The sequence below is a fragment of the Lampris incognitus genome, chromosome 4 (assembly GCF_029633865.1).
Source record: "Lampris incognitus isolate fLamInc1 chromosome 4, fLamInc1.hap2, whole genome shotgun sequence".
NCBI lineage: Eukaryota > Metazoa > Chordata > Actinopteri > Lampriformes > Lampridae > Lampris > Lampris incognitus.
This window is the reverse complement of record NC_079214.1, coordinates 44,436,114-44,462,156: the sequence shown is the minus strand read 5'-3', so window position 1 is coordinate 44,462,156 and position 26,043 is coordinate 44,436,114. Positions and strand designations below refer to the sequence as shown.

Sequence of the window (26,043 nt, the reverse complement as noted above, 5' to 3'; positions counted from 1 at the left end):
GCACGCTACTATTTGATATTATTCCCATCCGAGATGTATTTCAGCAGCAGAAACATACACTGGATAATCACATCTTTCTGTTTCCTGCTTTACCATGGGAAACCCAGGGCGGAGGGAGGTATGGCCCGTGCATACCAAGGATTACAGGGGGGAGCTGAACCCTAAGAAAAATGATACAGACCATTTCTTTTAGCACTATCACACCAATGTGAGCTATCAAAAAAGCTGAAGACTAAAGCTAGCAGTATTTAATTGAGCCACACTGATGGTCCATCATTTCTAATTCTGTTGAAGGGCCCAATACACTGTTCCTGACTCAGTTATTATCTTTTTTCAATGCGACTTTCAACTTTCAACGTGGGACGTTTAGCTTATTTTCCCAACAAACAGCTCCCTCACCTTTGCACACAATGGAACACAAAGTCACGGCACACTAATCGTTTCTTTGTCTATCCGAAGCAAAGCGATGCTGTCAACTTTTGAAAACAGCATTTTAGTTTATGGTGCGGGTTATATGGTGGTGCTAGTCCGCTACCGCTCCCAGCATGGTATCCGCTAAGTCTAAGTTATCGAGCGCTGTCAAGGCTGTGATGAGGTGATGGTTGTGCTTTCCGTGGACAGCCTGAGATCGACACGTCTTCACCGACTCCACTTTGCATATATCTTCTTCTCATTGCACCCCTCTCACTGCACCCCTCTGTGCCAGCTCTGCATCTTTTGGCTCTTTTTCTCTTGTTTTGACCAGAGAATCCCAACAATTCCATTTTCTTCCTTTGTATTTTTTCTGCCAGATGTTTCTTTTTTCTTTTTTTAAGATATGTTGGTCCTTCATGCAACATTATGTTATGGTACAGTGTACTTATTGTACAGGGCTGTGGGGGAAGGCAAGGCAGCACTATTCTAGGTAGATGTCTTCTGTTGGGCATGAGAACTCCACAAACTCCTTATAGTACATCTGAAAGGCTTTCCTAAAGAAAACAAAAAACACATGGAGCATGTTTGGCATTCCTCTGACTTAATTTAAAATACAAAATTATATGAAAGTCATGTTATGTGATGTACTGGTGGCCACTGAAACCAGTTTAAAGTATGGACTTCACAAGTTTCAACTGATGCAAGTTAGATTTAATAAGTTGAATATAGTCTCAACACAGGCAAGATAAATATAGGCACCTTCTGCATGGAAAATAATTGAGAAAAGAAAAAGAAACAGCAGACCGACTCACCCTACTGATTCTGCTAAAGGTTTGGTGGAATTCTCAGAAACAAACACATGACAGGCAAATCTCTGGTCTGCTGGGTGCTTCGTGATGAAGCCAAAATACCTGGACAGACACCATAAAACATATGGGCCACAAGCACACAGTCAGCTTTTTTTTGGGGTGGAGTGACAACTGAATCCATGAATGAAAATGAAAATCAATTTGTATGGTTCTGAGCAGAGCAAAGTAAAATTAATAGTCTATGTACGTTCTGGTAAGTGGAGTCCCTCTACATCACCAGTTTAGCGAGGGCTATGATAAGCATCTGGAACCAGCTCTGATAGAAACCAGTGGCTACCATCGCTGGTGGATGCCGTCTTTTTAAGTCACTTGACAACGCCACAAACCGAAGGCATCAATTTATCCATCAATATTCATAATTATAAACCACCAACAACAGGGGTGTCATGTGCTCTTCCTGCTGATGACTTTGATACTTAAGCAATCACATCTGCACTCAATTTTGGTATTCAATACCTGAGTTTTACTAGTAGTGAGTGCAGTTGTAAAGTGTAGCTGTCAATTTTCTTCTTCATAAGCAAATTTTGAATGAATTTAACAACATTGAAATTAACACAAAAGCAAAGTATGGAAATAAAGAAATCACACATCACACTGCAATAAACAAAGTTCTTGGATGGAAATGCTATATTTACTAACTTGCTGTTTTTTGGGTGATAGCCGCAGAAGGACACATTTTTTAATTGGAAGAAGTGACTGCACTCGTTACTCTGGAAAGAGAGCAAGGATGAAATAAAATAAACCGGAAACAGACTGAATTTCATACAATAACAACTATTTATTCAAGTCAAAATGATTTCACCAGTTACCCCTGCTAAAATGTTTGACAAAATCAGCATAAATATCCTCTCATATGTTACATTATTAGAAGAGGTTCATATGTCCTTTGGCTTTTTCTTGTAGTAAATTGTAATGACCACACAAGGAGTGAGATGTGTGAGGTATGTACACGTATACTTTTTTTTAAAAAATTTTCCCCCTTTTTCTCCCCAATTGTATCCGGCCAATTACCCCAGTCTTCCGAGCTGTCCCGGTCACTGCTCCACCCCCTCTGCCGATCCGGGGAGGGCTGCAGACTACCACATGCCTCCTCTGATACATGTGGAGTTGCCAGCCGCTTCTTTTCACCTGACAGTGAGGAGTTTTGCCAGGGGAACGTAGCATGTGGGAGGATCACACTATTCCCTCCAGTTCCCCTTACCCCCTGCACAGGCGGCCTGACCGACCAGAGGAGGCACTAGTGCAGTGACCAGGACACATACCCACATCTGGCTTTCCACCCGCAGACACGGCCAATTGTATCTGTAGGGATGCCCGACCAAGCCAGAGGTAACACAAGGTTTCAAACCGGCGATCCTCATGTTGGTAGGCAATGGAATAGACTGCCACACCACCCGGACGCCCCATGTATACATTTTTTAATTTCGCAAAAGCGTTATGGAAAGCTCATCTGAGTGTGAGTTTGTGCGTTTGTATCTGCATATATAAGAGAAAGAGACAAAGAGATGTAAAAACGGCGAGGGAAATAGAAAAAGAGAAAGTGTTACCCTGTCGCTGGCATAATAATCATCCTGGACCATGAGCTTTATGCCTTTCACATTGATCTCCAGGATGCACGAAGAGGGTGGGTTATACTGAACTGTCATCCTTCTATTAGTGGCAATCTGGTGACAGTCAAACAGGAAATGCAATGGCATAGTGGTAGTAACAGCTTCATGCCTGAGGCTACAGTCCTGAAGGCCGTCAGTATCACTGGACTAACTGATAGCTGTGGTGATACGTGATAATTGCAGTGGTGTTTCAGCAACTAAATTCCCAGGTATTTAGTGGAGATAAAACAGAGCTGCCAGTGCTGCTGTGTCAGCACCTTCCCTACTACTAAAAAAAAAAAAAAAAAATTAGGTTGCATCAATTTTCCTGGGAAATTACTGTCAAAAAATATTCACTAAAATATGCAACTCCAAAAGCCTCCATGATTTCTATACTTGTAGATTTTTGCTTGTGTAACACAGTATTTCACTACACTAAGTCTACATCCCAGCCTTCATCTATCCACCCTGCTCTTGACTTATGCGACAAAAAAAGAGTAATGTAATAGGTAATGTGCTGACATTTTTTCTCTGTCCTTTTGTTGATTCACTAAATATGCAAGCACACACACACACACACACACACACACACACACACACACACACACACACACACACACACACACACACACACACACACACACACACACATGCACATATATGTGTATACCTTCTGCATAGCTGCACACAGAACATCGTTCCCTTTGTGATAGGGCACTTGGACAGAGCCCAGGAATTTCAGTTGGTACCGATCCACCCATTCACTGCTCTTTACTGCAGAAGAAAGCAAAAAATAAAGAAAGTAATTTACTTGGTCACTTAAAGGTATTATCTGCAACTGATGCACACAGCAGCTGTCTGCCCCACTTCTGCCTTTGTTTTGGTCAGACTTAATAAACATTGTTCGCTTTATTAATTGCAAATGATAATACCAGCTAATGCTGCATGGCTTTCAATTCTTTTTGAGGTTTTCAAACATCTCCATTTCTCAAACAAATACACAATGGTGACTGGATGGCGAGAGGTCATGTTTCTTGTTGTGGGTAGCGTGCTTGTGTTGTTGCAGTACTCCATATAGCCGTCACAGGTACCACCTTTAACCAAGCAACACTTTTTAATAGCGCATCTCTTATCCTTTACTTCCTTTTCTCTGGACTATAATAACTTACCCTATAACTTAATTACTTTCTTCTCCCCCCAGAAGCGCCTATAGCTTTCAACACTATTTTCACACTGTCTTTACCCTGTTCCTTTACTGCAACCAACTGTTGCACTATTCTGTGGACTGTTCTCTTGTTTCACTTATCTATCTTAACCTGATATTTTTACATATATATATATATATATATATATATATATATATATATATATATATATATATGATATATAGATCTCATTTGAAGACGAGATTCTTCATCTCAGGGTAATTTCCTGGTTAATCGAATACAAAAAAGACATTTAATTGCACCTGAAAAAAGGATTGTTTTTTTTTTTTTTTGGTGATTGATTATATAATTTTTGAAAGACAAAGGGCTATAAACAAACATAAAACAAGGAGAAAAGGAGAATAATAATAATCATAACAATAATAATAATATAATAATAAACTTTACTTGTATAGCAGTTTTTGTATACATATACAACTTAAAACAGAGGACTAAGACATGAAATAGTGAAAAAGAAGAATTAAATTAAATTACGAGTGAAATAAGAATAGAAAAGAGGCTGTATTGTAGTTAAAACCAGTTGAGTACATGCATGGACGTGTATGTGTGTGTGTGTGTGTGTGTGTGTGTGTGTGTGTGTGTGTGTGTGTGTGTGTGTGTGTGTGTGTGTGTGTGTGTGTGTGCGTGCGCACATGGAGTGGAGGAGAGCTAACATGATGGTCTGGACCCATTCAGTATAGATAGAAGGAATTGTGCCTTTCACGATGGACGGGTCCCCCAACAAAAGTAAACAAATGTAGAAGGGGACTTCCTGACCGATAATTCTCTGAATACAACCATGAACTGATGTCCAGTGGTGCCATATTTTGGGGTAATACCATAAGACATGACTTACCATGCCTTCGTCAAGGCACTTCCAAGCACCAGGGGTCACCTTTAAGCATAACCCTATACAATCTAGGGGCCGTCCAATACACTTTGTTAATAATCTTATATTGAATTAACTTAGTGCGAATATGACATGACATGCAATGTGAATTACGCAGGATGCTGACCCATTCTTTTTCTGTAAGTGTAATTCTAAAATCTGTTTCCCATTCAGTTTTCAGGGAACTGATAGTGTTATAATTCTGTACTAGCATAGAGGAGTAGAGGGATATTTCATGACCCCTACCATAGCTTCAGATAGTGAAAGGGGGGGGGGTCTCTGCATTTTGGTGGGCCAAAGGGGTTTTAAAAACTGATTTTAGCAAACTATGGATTTGCATGTACCACCAATATTGTTGTTTGTGAAACTTAAATTTGGACTGTAAGTTGTCAAAGGATTTAAGGACCTGCTCTATGTAAAGATCACTGAGCACTGCAATACCCTTCTGCACCCATTCTATCCAATGAGTTTTTGTTTTTTGTTTTTTAAAGAAAAAGGATAAACTAAGTTCATTTCCAGGGCATTAGGATTAGAGTTGGTCTTGGTTCTTATCATGTCTCATCTCGATTCTTAAACTGTCTTCGTCAGCAATCAAGTCATATATCAAAGGGCTTATGTCAGCATTTTCACTGCAGTGATAGTAATTCAGTAATTCTCCCTCCTAATGGTAAATATGGCTGAGTCCATACCTTTGTAACTCTCAGGTTCCTTGGCCACCTCTATGGCGTAGTATGCTGGGAAGATGCCCCGGGCACCAGTGCGCATGTTGTATCCCTCGTACCAGTAGTCCTCCGCCTGGACCTCCACCAATAAGGGGTCATCTACCTCCAGCTCCAGCTCATCGCCGTGGCGAGGGACAAACCTGCCACAGAGATATAGAGGTTTATATAAGGAATGGCTTTATGTTTTGTGAATTAGTGTCTTTTCATTCAAAGATTTCCAAGTAGAAAAATCACAGCGACAAATTAATTTTTTGCATTAAACTGATATGTAAGACATAGTCTGTGCTAAACAACACAGATGTGACACTGATGAAAGGTGTTACCTGTTCAAATGAGTATGATAATATTTCAATATTATTGTTTATCATCTTTTCAGTGGCATTGTATCAGGATGAAATTCAGATACTGTCTTATCGGGAAACACAATTTTGTTGTCTGGATTATCTCATCTCATCTCTTCTCATCAGCTATATATCAATATATCTATATCTATATCTATCTATCTATCTATCTATCTATCTATCTATCTATCTATCTATCTATCTATCTATCTATCTATCTATCTATCTATCTATCTATCTATCTATCTATCTATCTATCTATCTATCTATCTATCTATCTATCTATCTATCTATCTATCTATCTATCTATCTATCTATCTATCTATCTATCTATCTATCTATCTATCTATCTATCTATCTATCTATCTATCTATCTATCTATCTGTCTATCTGTCTATCTATCTATCTATCTATCTATCTATCTATCTATCTATCTATCTATCTATCTATCTATCTATCTATCTATCTATATATATATATATACTATATTTCTTCGTTAAAAAGAAACACTCAATGGTAGGAAAAGTGCTCAACAAATAAGGAGCAAAATAATTCAGTGATTCGGGTAAATTCTTTATGAGCTCATAAATAATTTACTTGAATCACTGAATTTTACATATATATAAAATTCCATATGATTATCATAATTATGATATTTTCCGAATCATCCAGTACTACCCCAAACACACACTTTCCTCTAACCTGACAGAGTCACTCGGTATAGACCACACATTACTTGACACTAATGAATAGAGGGACCTCCATGCCAGAAATCATGAATACAGTATTTTCTGGGTAACCTTTTATCTTGTGATTCTATCATCCCGAGTTCTCGTTTCATGGCCTGACGGCACACAGCAAAAGTGAAAGATGTCAGCACCCATGCAATTGCTCTCTGTCTGGAGAAATCCCCTAAACAGCATCTGCAGAGCCACTGTGACTGTTACTTGGGAAACATGGAGAACTTACATGTGTTCTGCTCCAACAACCATAGCACGAATACAAAATTACAGTGTTGAAGGTCAATGGACTAAATTGTATTTATGCAGTTTGTAGATTATGAATAGAATAGAATAGATCACATTAAACTTCAGTGTTCCTCTGTGGTTATATATAAATTTAGATTTTTATTTTTATTTTGATATACTATATTAATCCCCATGGAGAAATTACACTCTGTATTTAAACCATCCTAGCTGTGTAGCTAGGAGCAGTGGGCAGCCGCCGTGCAGCACCCGGGGACCACCTCCAGTTTGTCTTACCATGCCTCGGTCAAGGGCACAGACAGGAGTATAAACCCTAACATGCGTGTCTTTTTTTCTTCTTTTTTTTAATATACTTTATTTCTGATTTTTCCCTTTTTCTCCCAATTTAGTGGCAAATCGCTCCCTAATTTAGCTCAAACACCCACCCTCGTACTGCATGCGTTCGCCAACTGCGTCTCTCTGGCCAGCAGTCTCGAAGGAGATGCCTCGCCACTTTCGTGACAAGGTGAATCCAGGCCGAGCCACTGCTTTTTCCGACACACACAGCATTCATGTGACAAACACAAGACAACTCCGCCCCCCTCCCGAAGAAAGCGTTGCCAATTATTGCTGCTTCATCGAGTCCGGCCATAGTCGGATCTGACGAGACCGAGGTGCAAACCCCGGTCCCCAACCCTGTCCCCAGTGGGCAACTGCATCGACACAAAGCCGATGCTTAGACCGCTACACCACCGCAGACCATCATGCATGTCTTTTTTGATGGTGGGGGAAACCCGAGCATCCGTAGAAAACCCACTGCAGACACAGACAGAATATGCAAACTCCACACAGAAGATGACTTGGGATGACCCCCAAGGTTGAACAACTCCGGGGTTCAAACCTAGGACCATTGGCGTAAATATAGGTGGTGCAGCCGGTGCAGTGACACCAGGGCCCGTCGCTAGGGGGGACCTGTCAATATTTCTGCATGCATTGTCCTAGTCCAATGTTACGTGTCTGTTTTGAGCATGTGACAATAGCTTGTTTAGTGCACGCAATATAATTTACCTATCTAGCCTACCTAAGTAACGTTAGAAAAATAAAATCAAGCAAGCAAGTATGAGTTACACACATAAAAGTGGATGTAAAAAGAGGAAGGAGAGCAAGGAAAAAAAAGGAAAGCTGCAATGTGTGCTGTTGGCATGCCAAACCATGCAATCTACCAGGTTTTGAGTCTGATGTGTGCTCCCCTGTAACTGTCGAATGACAAGGCTATTAGCTATATTACAGCCTAGTTGCTTTGTTAACTTGTTTCATTGCCTTGTCGACTGATTTGATTTAGAGACCGTCTGTTTAGGTTTCTGAACTCTGTCCGTGGTGCGTCCGCTCTCCGTGGTTCTGAAGTGTAGCCAATCTTTGACGTACTGACCTTTACAATAACTAATCTGTGTAAACTTTGTCTGTTGATATTTCTATTTTATTTGTTATATGTTATGCTGTGAAGCACTTTGTGATTGTATATCTGTGAAAGGTGCTATACAAATAAATTACTAAAATTACTTACTAAACCCACCTATGGTGGTGGTGGTGTGTGTGTGTGAGCGAGTGAGAGAGAGACGGGGGGGGGGGTCTACGAGGGTTGCTTGCACCAGGGCACCATGTTACGCCAGTGCCTAGGACCTTCTTGCTGTGAGGCGACAGCGCTGTGCCACTATGCTGCCCAAATGCAAATCTGTGGTGAATCGGCCTGTACTGTAAGTCCTATATCTACAGAGAAATGGTTTGACCTCAGTGCACCCTGGTAGTAATTCCTCTTTTAGGGGAAATCAACCTGAGGGCAAGTCTCAACACCCTTAATTATCATACTAAGAAACAGTCAGAGAGACAAAAAACACTATTTGCCATATAATTTTTCCTGACAAAGTCTTACCAGGTAGTATGTTTGATTTGTGGATTAGATGTTTGTTGCCCTGCAGCCTATTAAGGATTACAGGAGGGGTAAACCATATTTTCATTTTTTTGAGCTGTGGACATGTCTAGGGTTGTTGGACTGATAACTCTTGATAAATTCAACACAAAAACAACACACATTACACGGCTGTTTTGAGGGCGAAAATCCATGCTTTTTGTTTCCTCTGGGTGAAAACACATTTCAATCAAACCCCCTGTGTTTCCAACTTAACATGGGGGCCTGAAAGACACAGAGACCCATTTGTGACACACATGGGGCGCACTAACTGTGAACAGAGAAATTCAAATTGTTTGTAGAAAATATAATAAAGGCGCAAGGCTAACAAGTAAACTCCTGTGAATGAGTCTCGATCAGCATATATTTGAAAATGAGCGCGGTTTCAGACTCACTGTCAAGGGCAAGGTAGGTCACCCACCTCTGATTAGAGGGTGTTAACATTAATAATACTATTTTTTATTTCATTATGCAGATGAATCCCAACCCATCAACTCTACATCAGCATTGGCCTTGCACAGTTCAGGACTGATTTAAAACAGTAGGTAGCATGTTGAACCATTTTCAAACCATGAAATGCCAATTTTTATAAATTGGGTAAGAAATGTTAATATTAACACCAGCATTGATGTGTTTCATCACTGTACAGTCATATCATTCAGTTTACAGCTCACAAACACATTTAAGTGTTTAGCACCTCTTTAAAGATTTTATAGTCTTTATGTAAATACATGTGGTACTTTCTACTACACTAAAATTCCCCTATTAGTGCAACAATATTGGGAATCTACCTGTTGCACATCAATATGACATCACACTCTTGGCTATATATTTACTATTTAGTGATTTGCCAGCAGCCATACCAACATGTACCCTGGCGCTGCCAAATGACAGAAGCTAAGCAGGTATGGGCTTGGCTAGTACTTGGATGGGAGACCTCCCATGAAAATGTGTTGCTGCCGGAAGTGGTGTTGGTGGGCTAGTAGGGGGCAGTCTTCCCTCTGGTCCTAATAAAAAAACAACAAATATCAAACCCAATGCCCCAGTGCAGTGACGGGGACACTGTGCTGTAGGAGATGCCGTCCTTCAGATGAGACGTTAAACCGAGGTCCTGACTCACTGTGGTCATTAAAGCTCGCATGGCACTTATCACAAAGAGTAGGGGGTTCCCCGGTGTCCTGGCAAAATTCCCAACCTGGCTTTCCCCATCTGGCCAACTAATCATCCCACCCCGTGTAATTGCCTCAATGATTCCTCCCTCTCTACCTCAAGCTGATATGTGGTGAGCATTCTGGTGCAAAATGGCTGCCATGCATCACCCAGGTGGGTGCTACACATTGGTGGTGGCTGAAGTGAGTTACCCCCTTCAGTGTGAAGCGCTTTGGGTGTCTAGAAAAGCGCTCTATAAATGTAATGATGATGGTAATTATTATTATCTAATTTAGCTGTTCACACAACCATATGTGTGTTAATTGCTGACTGCAATTTTGTAAGTGACTTGCAGAGTCAGTCAATGTAAAAGTAAAAAGAACAGCGATGATGATGTTGAGCTTGATAATAGCAATGATTATAAAACATGTTAAGTTTTATTCATCACTGTGGGGAAAACTGAATTGTGCAGCAGCTAGCAGACTCAAAAACAGTGCAACAATGCGGACTTATACAGTAATGACAACAAAGTTCTTCCTCACCTGTAGACGGCTCTGTGGCTCTGGTCCCTCTCCTCTCCATTTATGACACAGGAAAACAAACCAAACGACTCAGCACCTGCAAAACCAGGACATTGAGACAAGAAAAGAGGACGGGGGGAGCAGAGGGCGACAGAAAGTTTTAATATCTGCTATTGTGCTGCCTGGCAAGAGAGACGGGGGATTCCTGCAACACTCAAAACCAGAAAGGAATTAGTTTGATTGCTTACACCGGCTGTTGTGGAGGCATTTGACAGGTAGTTCATGTTCGAGTTTAGGATGTTTACACATACAGTATTAGGAATTTAACTAGGCTGGAACGCTAAACTTGAAAAGGAACATACCAGAAGAAGCTGTAGTTTTAGTTATACAGAGTTAGCCTTTAACTCTAACCCTAACTAAACTAAAGCGGTTCTAGTTGCGTTAACTTAATCCCAGCTTTAACTGTAGTTTTTCCTTTTTTTACTTGCAGATACGAAATCTTTCACCCTAGCCTACTGAAGGAAATTGACAATATTATGGGTTTACGGGTCACAGCGGGGCCCTTGATCATTCCCTGCATGGCACCATACATAGCACGTGCCGAGGCAAGGTTAATCAATCACTGAAAATGGGTCATAGTCCATCCCAGAAACAAAACACAATCAACATCTTCATTTCAGTGTTCCCATTATAGTACCGACTGTAATCACCTTTTAATGAGGTAAAAAGATGATTATATTTGCATTTCTATGGCAACATTTCCCTGAGGCACCGCCTTCTTATAAGTCAGATAAACTGCTGTGGTGATTTTAATTACTTTTAATTCTTAAATTTTTTTTTTATTTTGGTATACTATATTAATCCCCGTGGGGAAATTCCTCTCTGCATTTCACCCATTCTAGCTGTGTAGCTAGGCGCAGTGGGCAGCTGCAGCGCCTGGGGACCAACTCCAGTTCTTCTTTCCATTGCCTCAGTCAGGGGCACAGACAGGGGTATTAACCCTAACATGCATGTCTTTTTGATGGTGGGGGAAATGGGAGCACCCGGAGGAAACCCACGCAGACATGGGGAGAACATGGAAACTCCACACAGAAGACCCCCAAGATTGGACAACCCCGGGGTTCGAACCCAGGACCTTCTTGCTGTGAGGTGACAGCACTAGCCACTGAGTCACTGTGCCGCCCAACTTCATGCTTGGCGTGGATCAAGCATATGGACAGAGCCAGAAGAAGCAAATTAAATTACTACATGTACCTGTGGGCCACCACAGATAACACCTTTATCTCTTTGTCCCCCTTTCTCACTCTCTCCTTCACTCTCTCCTGTCAATTATGCCATCACCAGCACACTCACCCCCCCCCCCCACACACACACACCAATTATGGGGTGGATAACAAAAATTTACTGTAGTGTTTCTTAGTCCCGATTTTAGCTCCAACACTAATGGAAACGGACGCGATAACCGCGCATAAAACTCCTTGTTGGCATGGTGGGCATGCAATGGCCTCATAATGGCCTCGACATGACAACGTAAGAAAAAAGACTTTTGAGATTTGTTCTTTTTTTCAATTAATCTGTGTCAGGTTTTTCTAGTCTACAGTAACTGACAGCAGTTCTACTGGGAACCTCATGAAGAGTGGAACATTAACCATGTAACGTGGAAGTGTCACAGAGCAGTTCAAAACAATATTAGCTTGCAACTTCCATCAGTTCAGCATTTCAAGTCACTGTTTATCTTTCAGCTAAGCTTTTGTCCATACCGTCTAGTTCACCCATCATCCATATTTAGCTGCACACAGGTAGGAACAAGATTCTGTAAAGAAAGAGATTAAGGAACGATAACCTTTGGAAAATCATATGTATGTTATTTCCACGTGTGGCCATGTCATGTCGCTTTGCTGCATTTTGGTTGGTTTTTAGCCAACCCAAACCCAATTCCCATTGTAGTCTAAACTCTATGTCAGTATGCAAAATTGTCTGTCTGCAAATTCAGTCCAATGCATTTGACTTTAACACATGAATGAGTGCATTATAGAACATGGGGAAGAGCTTGTAAGAAATCCCAGCAAGCTAAAGAATATTTCTTGTACAAGATCTCTAAAGCCAGCCAGCCATCTTATTTTATGTCTGAGTCCCTGCTCTGAGTATGCTGTTAACAAAATGTGAATAATCAATGTCCCACAATGATCAAACATTTATTTTTTATTTGTAGATAATGTAGGTATGCAGCTTATGCACAAAAATGTTAATTTAAAGAACACAGATCTTTATAGAACGTAAGACTGGTCTGTGGGGGGGATTTCCTCCTCTCTGGTCTCTGCAGTTATGCCTCTGGTTATATATTGTCATCACTGGTGGCAGTAAAATATATCCCCATCATAATGATTTTTTCTTAGACTGAGTGGGCTGGACTCAGACAACATAAGGGCCACACTGCCATAGCCTACAGCGTAAACAGCAATGAAAGCAGGAATGGATTTTCCTAGTCAGCGCTTGCACGGTTCCAACACTGTGAATGTGACAGCCTGATGACAATAGAGATGACAGTGTCTAGGCTTTATAATAATCCGTGTTTCAGAAGCCTGGATCCATACATGACTTGTAAGAATGTCACCAAGCACCCACAGCTGACAGGTACACTGACATGCCAATAAAACTTATTAAATGAAACAAAAATTAAAAGGATTCAGAGGAGCATCCTTCTCATCTCTTCTGTGTGGGCTCAGGCCCTCACAGGAAAAGCTCAGGAACACCACAAGTCACAGTAAGGCTACAGGGCCCACTGACAGACAGTAAGGAGGGGGAAATGAAAATCCTAGGTTGACTCAAACTAACTGGCAAACCACCAGGGTTTACAAGCTAACGTCATGCCTGCTGAGGCTAACTCGGCTGGGGACTGCATTGGGCCGCAGCGCTTGGACAGAGGTTGGACAGGCTTCATAGCTTACCTAAGCTACATGGATGTATACCCTTCATGTTTTATTCTTACTAATAAATTGTTTCAAAAACATATTGCTTTTGGCTTTTCTTTTCTTCACAAAATGCTCCCTGAACTTTCCTTTCGTCCCCACACCATAGTATCTTAAAATAGGCAATGGCTTCATCTCAGTACATTAAAGGTAACCAGGGCTGTTTTTGGCCACTAATGGTGCTAATGGAGCACAGCACGAATAGCGGGTCCCTATATCGTTTGTACCACATTCTTCCAGCACGCACACAAGCATGCACTTGCACACCACGAGCACGGAGTGACATATTGCCACATTTCCGTGGTAACGCAACACAGTGAAGAAGAAGAATGAGAAGAAGAAGGAGGAGGAGGAGGAGGACAGGAAGATGAAGAAGGAGGAGGAGAAGAAGAAGAAGAAGAAGAAGAAGAAGAAATGAAACGAATAAGACAGCATGTCAACAGCATGTCAACAGGAGGATGTTGTGTTTGGTTTCATCCATCAGGACAGCAATTAAAGCACACAGTGGAAACCGCATACATTGATCACATCTGTCCAGGCCGATATAGTCACTAAAAATCATTATTAATCACTGTAGTGGAACACTTCAGGCAAATTGATATGTGTGCACTAAATTAATAAATATAATGTAATGAAACCGACAACTTCTCTATTTTAGTGGATTTAATCGACTAAAAGACAACACTACTCTCAGTAGTTGTACTGTAACAGAATATCCGCTCAGCAAAATATCAGCAATATTCAAACAGGAATTTGAAATAGACTATAGTTTAACAGCAGCATTGCTTAGCATTGTCTAAAAGTAAATTTCTAATACAGTGGGCTGAGGCCTAAAAATGAAAGTAAGCCTATGTCACTTTAAACTATCTGATGAGAGGTTAATTTTTGGAGCAGAGGAGGTGATGTCTATTATCGTGAGAGTAAGAAAAGAAAAAAAAGGAAATATTTTGATATTCAAATACGTGAATTAAGTTGGTTTTTAAATGTTAATTTGATTCCAAAATGATCACTTAAACAGCTTGTTCACAATAAGGGGAGCATTAGTATAGGAATGATTCTGTCCAGCCACTTTCTATCAGTATAACTGTGCACACTGTAAGCCGTAACTACATTATACATCCAAAAGTCCAAATTTGAAAATAAGAAACAAAGCTTTTTGTTGCAATAACAAAAAAAATGCTGTTAAAACAAAAAAAAAGGTCTTTATTTCATCTGTGTTTTCTTCACCGCTGGTGTATTATCATTGTTGGATCAATGATTCTACATTGTTCTTTTGACTGTTTGTCACTCAGTGTCTTGTGATAGCATTTGATGAAAAAAAATGTTAACTGGAGGAAGTGAAGCAACTACATCTAAAGCAAAGAAATACAAGTCTGACCATAATATAGAGTGGCGAAAACAAAAGGACAAAGACAGAAATCACCTAAACATTGATGAGGCTATTCCTGGGTGAAGAAAGCTGTGGTCTGAGAAGGGATTTCATGCTTGTTTCAGTTTCACACAGTTTGACAGTCGGTGTTGGTAATGCCCCATATCCACCATTTGAAAGAGAGGGGCGAAGAAGATCATAAGCCAGTGTAAACAATGCAACCCTCAAAACGTTCCAACAAAAAAGCTTTGCAAATGTTTTATGAGGTAGGAAATGCATTCAACGTGTTTGTTAGACCTCAAGGACACACACATTGTGTTTTGGGGAGAAACTTTGAATCTAAACAAAACCAAGTTGTATACAAGGAAAACTCCATTGGGTATCTTTGCTATATAACGCACTATTAATAAAGCATAAGAGTATGCACGAGATATTGTTTCCACACAGTAGCTGTGTTTAACACCATGAAACAGTTAACAGCAGTATGCCAGTGACTTACTAGAGGAATGAGAGCGTCCATTCAAGAAGACGTTGAGGAACTTCTTGGAGAAGTGGAGGTCCGCCTCTGGGGTGGAGTCCTCTGACAGACAGGCAGTGGCCTCCCTCCTGACTCCATCCACTCTAGCTCTGTCCACCTCTTCCTCCTCCTCCTCATACTCCTCCCCGATGGCTGACTCGTAGGGGGAGGAGACGCAGTTGTCATAGACAGTGGCTGAGTCACTGTCATCGCTGTAACCTTGATAACACTGCCGTAGGCTGACCAACTCCAGCTGGGCATGTTCGTCTACCACCAGAGTGTATTTGACTGAGTCGTACGACAGGCCGCTAGCCTCCGAGCTCATAGAAGTCCGCGGCAGGAGCCCTTTCCTGCCTCCCCCATCTTCCCCCACTCTTTGCCCCCCCTCCCTCATCCTTCCATCCCACATCACCCTGTCCACATCCTCGTCCTCGCCTCCATAGTTGTCGTCAGTGGCGTCCACATACTCCACCCCTGTCCCTGCCCTCAGCACCACTCCTGCCCCCACCCCTGCCCTCACCTCCGCCCCTGCTGCCCTGAGGCTGAGGTCCAGGGCTAAGGACGAGGGTGGTGGCGGGGCAGAGGGAGCAATGCTGGGTGGCGTGATGAGGGACTCAACACATGAAGCATAAGAGGGCGGGGGGACATAGACCTCATCCGCCTCATTGATGGAAGGATTGGTCCTGTCAGGGAGGGGCTGGTAAGGGGGTGGGCCCTCCGTGTCAGAGCTGATGGACATGCGGCCCTGCTCGGTCTGCTGTGACAGGAATGGCCGGTCCTGCTCTGCTCGCGGGTCCAGTGGGTCAGCCGAACGCTGCACAGGGGTCAGATAGATCTCCTCCGTGGGCTCTAGACGAACATCTGTGTGGTAGCGAATCCTCTCTCTGTGGTGCCCTCCGCCATCTAGCCTCCCAGCAGGATGCAGAGGAGCCGGTGTGTAGTTCTGAGGTGGCGGAGGGGCAGGGGGCTTCTCCTGAAGCTTGGAGCGTGTTGTGGCCACAGTGGAGGAACCGTGTGTGTGCCCGGAGGTGTGCGTATGTCTGCAGGGGGCGTCGGTGGAGGTGCCGCGGTCTTTGGTCTGCGCAACCCCAGCCTGTACCTTGTTCTCGTCGCTCAAACAGCTGTGCTCGTGTGGAGGTGTGAGCTCACCTGCAGGGGGAGCAGGTGCACACAAAAGCAAACAAACAGACGTACAAACACACACCACCAGAAAAAGCCATGTACAGATGAGGACCAGATAAACACAAAGGCAAAACAAACACACACAGATGCCCAAACGCAGCCATGAGCAGACATACAGACACGAGAGACAGATACAAATAGAAATACAAGTGAAGACAGACATGGCAGACATACAAATCATGCAATTCCAAAAAAAACAAAAACAAACATACACACAAATGTAGGAGAAACACTCAAAACATCAGAACACAAACACACACAAGAGATATGGGAAAAGACGAATGAGAAAAAAGGTGAATAGGAATGGTTAGGTAACACATATCAGGATTATGCCGCTAAATCCTCATTACTCATCAAATTCAGAGGGCAGGCAAGGAACTATGATTGACATATTATGTCATAATCCATCGCTAACCCAAGCATGAATATCTCATTGTGTATAGCCTGGATCTCTGGGCATGTCAACTATCACTGCAGGATGCTACAACTACAAGGAACAGATCCTGTTTTAACATTAACTTCACAATAGTCATTATTATCATTATTACTGCTGTTTTGTTGGAATCAGTTAATTTCAGAGTTCAAATTCAGAGCGGAAAGACTATGATCTCACTTAAAATAAATCATCAAACATTTCTTTTATATTGTTGTTGGCATGTCTGGCTTGCCTTGCCTCACATGACACATCCTTTGTGAGAGGCACTGAAAAGAGCTATAGCAATGAGCTGGGACAGCTTCAGGCTAGCTAAGCCCCAGCTGGCTGGCAAAAGCCCAGCCTTGGCAAGTCTCACTTAGCCTAGCATAGCATATCTAAAACTTAAAAAACAGCCCTTCAGAATCAGCTTGGTCTTCAAGAAAACATTTTCTATGGCCAAATTAACTGGCCATATTCAATACAAATCATACATGGTGGGCTGTCATTGTGAACTTAAGGAGTATGAACGATGTTAGAAGAAGCGTTGTGATTATCAGTACATCATAGTACCATCCGTTAATGTGCAAACTGAGCAGTCACCCGTAAAGACAGCTAATGGTACGAGCCAGCAACCCTCTTAGGTGTGGGTAGGATGACTCACCTGTTATGAGGGGGGAGGATGAGCGAGACACCTTCTCCTGCCAACTGTATTTCTTCCCAAGGGAGTTGTTGTTTAATGTGTCCTGTAAATCAGCAGAAAAACAGAAGGATGAAAATAGAGATCAAAAAAAGGAAAATTATGACAAACTGACTGGGAGATTCAAAGTCAGCGAGGGATAGAGTGGTCAAGTAGGAAAGTTGGGAACGCAGACCCTAAATGTACACAACTTTTTTATCCTCTCTCCCTCTCTCTCTCTCTCTCTCTCTCACATACAGACACACATACTTACACAAAGCCAAGCTTTTATTCTGTTCAATGACCAGGGAATCCTTTGTCTGTGCTCTGTGGCGTGCATTTAAAGGGAACCAGGCTTTTTCCCAAGCTATTGTGGGTGCCCACACCACACACACACACACACACACACACACACACTGTGGAAGTTTGTTTAAGTGATAGGGGAGTGGATTGATGAAGGCTCAGAATTTTCCAGAAACTGGAATAACTACTCAAGAAACTATCGTAACTTACCTCAGTTTTGGTTTACATATAAATGTAACCCTATCAATCAATATGCTAATATATACACAGACACACACACACACACACACGCACACACACACACACACACACACACACACACACACACACACACACACACACACACACACACACACACACACACACACACACACACACAAAGGCTGTAGACAGATGTAAAGACGATTAGTGTGACCATGTGTAATATGTGCTTCTCTGTATGCCTGTTTGTGGGAAAAAGAGACAGAGAGAGAGATGGATAGATAAGGCTTTTAACAAATGAGCAAAGGAAAGGCAGAGCCTGTGATGATGGTTGTCCAAAATAACACACTCCACCCCTCACCCTGTCCACCCACCAACCCCTTTGCTGACTCACTTACACTGATGCACAAGATGAAGATGGTCTGTCACCATGGTAACTAAGGTGATGAGCGATGCAACAGGTGGGGAGAGGGAGAACACGGATAATGGAATCATACTCTGATCCTTTTGGTAAATTATATTTGAATACTACCTAAACAGAAAGGTTTGATACCTGCAGAAGTTAGATATGAGAGGAGGATGACTGCTTAAAGCAGTGACTCAAATAGTACTGTATGTACAAGTTCACACAATTATGTACACACATTGCACACACATAATTATATAGCAAATAACTGTCCACAGCATTTAAAATCTCTACCACCAAATTGCAAATTGTAGCTTTCCACCACACCTTACCCAAAACAACAATGTGGTGGAAAGGTACATCCACCCTATGTACATTAACAGACTGTGTGTTACCATGGCAACTGTGGCCAGATTAGGGATTAGGGTAGGACTCAGATTAAGGCATGGGGAATCTTCGGCCATGAGATATCTGTCTGGCTAGCTGGCTGTCTTTCTGTGTGTGTGTGTTTCTTTATCTACCGACCTGTCTGTTTGTCTGCCTACCTGTCTCTCTGTCCAACTGTCTCTGTGTTTATCTGTCTTTTTGTCTGTGTTCACAACATACCAGGAGTCCTACTCACAAGATACACTACATATATATGTATGTATAGCGTTTTTTTTCTGAAACCATCAATGGTGTGGTTATAAGTGCTCAACTAATGAAGAGCAGAATATCAACACAGATACAGGAAAAAATGTTGATGTGTGTGTATGTATATATATATATATATATATATATATATATATTAAGATAGATGTAGAAAAAAAACAGATTTTCTACAAAAAAAAGGTTTCCTACATCTCTCTTAAGATTCTGCTCCTCATTTGTTGAGCACTTTTACCAACACCATTGATGGTTTCCGGAAAAAAAAACCCCGCCATAAATATAAACATATGTATATAGCGTTTTTTTCCGAAACCGTCAACAGTGTTATAAGTGCTCAACTAATGATGAGTGAAATATCAACACAGATACAGGAAAAAAAAACTTTAAATACATTGCAGTACAGGCCAGTTTCGTGTGTTGCACTGCAAATGTATTAAAACTTTTTTTCCCTGTATCTGTGTTGATATATATATTTGAGATATATATATTTGAGATATATATATATATATATATATATATATATATATATATATATATATAATGTACTGTAGAACCTGTGCATTAGGGTTCCAATCTGCAAATGACATTGATTAATGTAGAGTAGGACATTGGCTATTAAGAGGTGTAACTACTACGGCTTTTAATAACTGGCGAGTGTGGTGAAATTTGCAAAGCAGCCAAAATTGGCTCCAAATCCAGTAACAGAGTGAGCTCGGTAGACAGTCAACAACAAAGATCAAAGCTACTGTACTCTTGTGCTCACACACCATTACAATGTTCTTTCCTGCCAAATGTGTATCTTGCTATTTTACTGATCCACTGACCTGAAAAGAATCATCAGTGTCCATACTCCCTCACTCTCGCTCTCTCTATGTCTGTCTCTCCCTATCTCGCACACACGCACGCACACACACACACACACACGCACACACACACACACGCACACACAAACATTCATTCTCTCTCTCTCTCTATTGCACACACACGAACAAATAAACATTCTCTCTCTTTCTCTCTCACTACTTATAGCACTGTTGTTTGAAAAACTGCCTTCAGATCAATATTTCTTGCATGGCCTTTCTCAGGGCTGCATAACTTAGCTGACCCCAGCTCAATTCTCTGGCGGGCACTCCTTGAAAGAGCTTGCATAGCATCTGTGTAGTGCCATACACATATTCTCTCATTACATATCAGACACAGGTCCATACAACTGATAGTGATGGGCAAACGCAAGCACACGTCAGGGAGGATTGTGCAGGTCCCATTTCCAGCCAAACACTACGTCATCTGATTCCATTAGTTTGTGTTACACAGTAAAATCAGCTGGTGTTTTGTTTTCAGCCGATGGTGTTCTTTATATTAAGAAAATAAATATATTTTAATACACAGGTGGCCCTACTGCTGTGGACATTACAGAAAATGGACCAACTAGAAATGACTGAAATGCTTTGGCGGTGTCGCACTGCAATTGGCCATAAAACACATCTGGTAAAGACATGTCATCACGTTTCACAGATAGCTATTATGCTATATTGAGCTATAATGTTTTTTCTCTTGTGTGCAATGGCTAGTCAAGACTGTCTGTACTGAGTCAAGAAGACATCTCAAGTGTTGTATAACACTGCCCAGGGAAATTTAGATGGCAATTATTTCTGTTATTCTTCGCAATCATGACAACTCAGACACACGCACATGTGCACGCACACACACGCGCGCACGCACACACGCACGCACACACACACACACACACACACACACACACACACACACACACACACACACACACACATAAGCCAATATATACTCATAAACCAAACCAGCTCATACATTTTCTTGATCAAAGATTGGAAAGGAGTAGAAAGTGGACAAAAATAGAGCTGCTGGGCTGTTCATCTTGACAGCTTTCACTTTGTGTGTGTGTGTGTGTGTGTGTGTGTGTGTGTGTATGTGTGTGTGTGTATGTGTGTGTGTGCAGGTGTGAGCATGGCTGTAATGTGAATGTGTAGGGGAAGGAAGAAAGATGAAGACATGTGAAGACATGTCATTCACTGCAGAGAGAGGTCTATTGTCACCCATAGTAAGCCATCCAAACTGAATCAATTAATGATGGGAGTGAAGGCACCTTGAATATAATGCTCTATAAATAGGAGAGGGAGGTCAGCACATACACAATGACAGCCAGTCAGTGATGGGGGAGTACACACAAATCACACCCACATTGTCTCACACACACACACACACACACACACACACACACACACACACACACACACACACACACACACACACACACACACACACACACACACACACACACACACACACACACACACACACACACACACACACACACACAAACAACACAGTCACGAGCTCGGGAAGCAGCTAAACACAGAGATAGGCACTGAGGAAAAAAAATCCAGCTCTTATTCTCTCTCTCTCTCTCTCTCTCTCTCTCTCTCTCTCTCTCTCTCTCTCTCTCTCTCTCTGTGTCTCTCTCTCTCTCTCATTACAATTCCAGCCATTGTTTCCATCAAGCTTACACACCCTGTAACAGGGAACAATTGTGGAATATCCAGTGGTGATATCACCCTTGACTTTCTATTTGCATTTTCATGCAAATAGCTTTCCAACAACCTCCGAGTCTTAGCAGCGAGAGAGAGAGAGAGACATGTTGCCACCATGGGTAAATCAAACATCAGTGAATTATCGTGTAAACATGGTTGGTATATGGCTACTTCACCCTCCATTAGTCTTCCCCTTTATCCCAATCATCAATAATCACTTAGTTGTCACAAACTGGGGTTTATGAAGAACCAGGGATTGGGGTGCCAGAGGTCAAGGTAGGGGAGTGGATGGTATTGAGACATAAAATAGGAAAAATTACATAAGGTTCATTTGGGCTCACCTGAGTCCGAGGCACCATGGGGAATAGGTTAAGGGTTGTGGGTCTCTTGGGCCGATAGGTATCCATGGTAACAGGTGCCGCAGGGTCCTTGGTTACTGCTGGAGTTGGGATGGCTGACGCCTTTGACGATTCTTTGTCACCGCGGTAACCGTCGGCCCCGTCGATGAGGTCCAAATGCAGCATCTCAGCCTGGAGCTGGCCGACAGCACCAAGCTCTGCCCTACCTGACATGCTATTGGTTCCTCTCCTCACATGGCCCTACAGGAATTGGAGAATTCACACGTCAGTCAGGAGAGGAAAAATAGAGCCAATGCCAGAGGGAGAATATGTGACAGAGAGAGAGAGAGAGCAAGAGAGAGACAGGGGGGGCAGAGAGAGAGAAAGAGAGAGACCAATGGAGGAAAGAGAGAGGAAGAGTCGATGGGATGATGGGATTGAGGCGGCCAATTAGAGGCTGCTCAGTCTTAAGGCAATAACACTCACTGCCGACACTGAGCCGCTTAGAGCAGAGAGAGACAGAGAGAGAGAGAGAGAGCGAGCGAGAGAGAGACTTTGACTTTTAAAAGCAACTTTAATAAAAAGTCACAGAATCACAGCAGCTTTGAAACAAACAATGAGAAACAGACTGTTTACAAGACATAGAAATAACATTATCTAAAAGAATACTGAACATTAATTTATCGTCCATCACTGAACAAATGACATCATTATAACACCGCTGATGTATAAACACAACCATGCTATTCATTAATTTGGATGATCCACTGTGGCAACCCCTAACGGGAGCAGCCGAAAGTAGTAGTAGTAGTAGTAGCTATTCATTAATTTGTGAAAATTTAAATCAATTAAAACTCTGGCTTTTACAAGAGAGGTGAACACAGGGACTATTTCTTCACACAGTTTTCCTTCTATCTTGTTCTTTCTGGTAATATATATATTGACAGTTTAGCGTCACCACCGAGAAGTTTAACAGTTGCCACTTTGTTGCATTAATTTTCTCTTATCCTGCTCTGAAAATAAAAGCAGTTTTAGACTACACTTCATTAATGGCAATCTAAAACACCAAAAACTTCCCTAAGTCTTCTGCAGTCTAAAAAAACAACAAAAAAACAGTTTCTACTAACCCATAGAAAGAACATTCATTAGAAACAGTGTGATTAATCACAGAGATATGAGAATTCACTACAACAGCTCCATGTAATATTCTCCACTGTAAGTCACCTGTTCGCTTGTTTAAAGGCAGTATATAGAGGACTCTCCAAACTGGCTTCAGTGTTGCTGATGCCCAGTTTTCCCTACAAAAATTCAATTTATTTTTACTCAAAACTTTTACACAACATCTGTAGATGGATTTTCCATTCACAGTATGCAGATCTAAGTATTTTCTCTGTTTGACATCCAAAAATAAACCAGAACAACATTCTAAATTTGGTAACAGTCCCAAATCTGGAAAAGGGTCCTCCTCAACTGGAAATTCCTCACCTTCCCAAAACATTTTCAACAGTTCATTATCTGCTTTTGTTAATTTTGCAGTCCAGCCATTTAAAATGGTCCTCACATGGTGAACAGATTTCAATCCAATCAGTGCAGCCACAGCTTCTGTGTTCATCAATCCAGGTACAGCTACATCTGCTATCCGTCTGAGAGTTGTAGCACCAGCAGAGCAGAGAGTGTGATGGAGGCCTGGTGTTCCACTGTCGTGTATCTCCATTCTGGATCCACCAATCAGAGGTTCTTCTAGTAACCAGTACAGTGAGACTGATGGCTGTAAATGTCTTTTTTTAAAAAGGTGCCAAGCCTTAAAAACTCACTTATAAAAATCAGGCAAAGAGGACAAGTTAAAAAACTTAGAATCCTTTAAAAACAAAGGAGTGTCAAGTCCTAACTTATCTGTTCTTCTCAAAATGCTAATTGCAAACTCCTTCCACAGTGGGTATTTAAACCCAGTCAGATACTTCTGTGCAAATTGGAAACAAGAAGTTGCCACTCTACTTGCTACATGTATCAAGCCTAGCCCCCTCTTCTTCCTTTGGTAAGTAAAGCACACTTTGAGGTACCCAATGAATCTCATCCCAAAAAAACTCTACTAAAAATGCTTATAATTTTGGGAGTAAACCGGTAAGTGTCTCCATACAGGCTAAACGATGCCATAGTGCTGATGCTACAATGTTATTGATAACTAGAGCTTCCTATAAAAGACATATGAGAGAGCATCTATCTCCACTTGTTTAGCCTTCTCTTCATCTTCTCTAACATGCCCTCCCAGTTTCTCTTAACCATCTCTTCATTACCAAGATAACCCAGATACCTGATACCATCTTTTTTCCCCATCCCAAACCCCCCATTAAAACTGGAGGACCACTAAAGCAGATTACAACTGCCAGTGCTTCACTTTTTCTCCAGTTTACATTTCCAGCAGAAATAAGAACAAAGTCAAACACAATTTTGTAAAAAATATTAATTTCAGACTTGTTTCTAATCAGGACCATGACATCATTAGCTTAAGCAGAAAAAACATTAGCAGTATCAAAATCTGGTAAAACCAAACCATAAATACAGGACCTCATTTTGTGTAACAAGGGTTCAATAGATAATGCATAGAGCATACCAGATAGAGAGCAGCCCTGTCTGACAACTCTGTGTACTGTGAAGGAAATGCTCAGCCCCCCATTTATCTTCAATATCTTGGTACAAAACCTTGATCATAGCAATGAGACGTGGGCTGAGACCAAACCGCTCCAAAACTTTCCAGAGATAAAGGTGCTAAACCCTGTCAAATGCTTTTCCTTGGTCTAACAAGTTGAGACCAAAGTCTGTGTCCAAAGAACTAGAGACATCCAAAAATATCCCTAATTAAAGACACGTTGTCTTTGATGGACCTACCAGCCACACAGTATGTCTGGTCCAGATTAATTACTTCATCCATCAAGTGTTTCAACTGGTTAGGCAGAGCCTTGGACAAGATTTTATAATCTGAACAAAGGAGGGAGACTGGCCACCAGTGTTTATTGTCCTGAAGGTCTCCTTTCTTTGGCAGCAGAGTAATGGCTGCTCTCTTGTAGCTCAGAGGCACAGTCAGATTTTCAAAACTTTCACTGAAAACCTCCATAAGGTCTCAGCCAAGTTCACCCCAGAAGGTCTTATAAAACTCCATAGGAAGACCACCAATGTCCGGGGCTTTTCCTCCGCCCATCCCTTGCAGGGCTGCATACAGCTCCTCTAAAAGGAGTAGCTCCTCCAGCCCAGGATAGCTCATTTCTGGGGACTGTGGGCAAACCCTCACAGAAACGCTCAAACAGCCATTCACTCTCAAAATATATACTCTGTTTTGTACAGCTCAGAGTAGAACTGCACTGCCCCTCTTCAGATTCCAGGAGGTTCCATAAGTTTTTCTCCATCAGCTGACCTTGAGGTGTGGCTGTAACTGCTCTGCCCATTCTTCTTCTCCAATCCAAAGAAAAACTTGGATGGAGTGTCCATCTAGTTGATGCTCTGGAAACGTAAGCGAACCAGAGCTCCCTGAGCTTTAGTGCCTAGTAGGTCAGCTAACAAAGATTTTTTGGATTTCAGAGCTTCAATATGCCCTCAATTTCCTGTGGGACTCAATTAAATCGTGGAGTTCCATTATCTCAATCTCTAGAGCTCTCAGTGATCTAGTAATGTTTCATGTGACATTGTATTGCTGACAGAGCTGTTTGATTTTAACCTTCCCACAGTCCCACCACTGTCTCAAAGAAGTAATTCTGTTCTTTTCAGACCTATGAACCCTCCAGAAAAAGCTAAAAAAAAAGTCTTTAAAATTAGCATCACACAGTAGAT

The 26,043-nt window shown here is 41.7% G+C and overlaps 1 protein-coding gene across 1 annotated transcript in view; it reads right to left on the bottom strand.

The window, feature by feature from the left end:
• Nucleotides 1–895: 895 nt before the first annotated feature.
• Nucleotides 896–26,043, bottom strand: part of mapk8ip1b (mitogen-activated protein kinase 8 interacting protein 1b) — a 56,334-nt gene continuing 31,186 nt past the window's right edge. The window contains exons 4-13 of the mRNA XM_056279345.1: nt 22,225–22,482; nt 17,744–17,825; nt 15,468–16,634; nt 10,652–10,727; nt 5,656–5,828; nt 3,543–3,646; nt 2,831–2,947; nt 1,923–1,993; nt 1,227–1,325; nt 896–968 (exon numbers count right to left, since the gene is read on the bottom strand). Coding sequence (XP_056135320.1) covers nt 896–968; nt 1,227–1,325; nt 1,923–1,993; nt 2,831–2,947; nt 3,543–3,646; nt 5,656–5,828; nt 10,652–10,727; nt 15,468–16,634; nt 17,744–17,825; nt 22,225–22,482 — 2,220 coding nt within the window. The remainder of the gene's footprint in view (nt 969–1,226; nt 1,326–1,922; nt 1,994–2,830; nt 2,948–3,542; nt 3,647–5,655; nt 5,829–10,651; nt 10,728–15,467; nt 16,635–17,743; nt 17,826–22,224; nt 22,483–26,043) is intronic.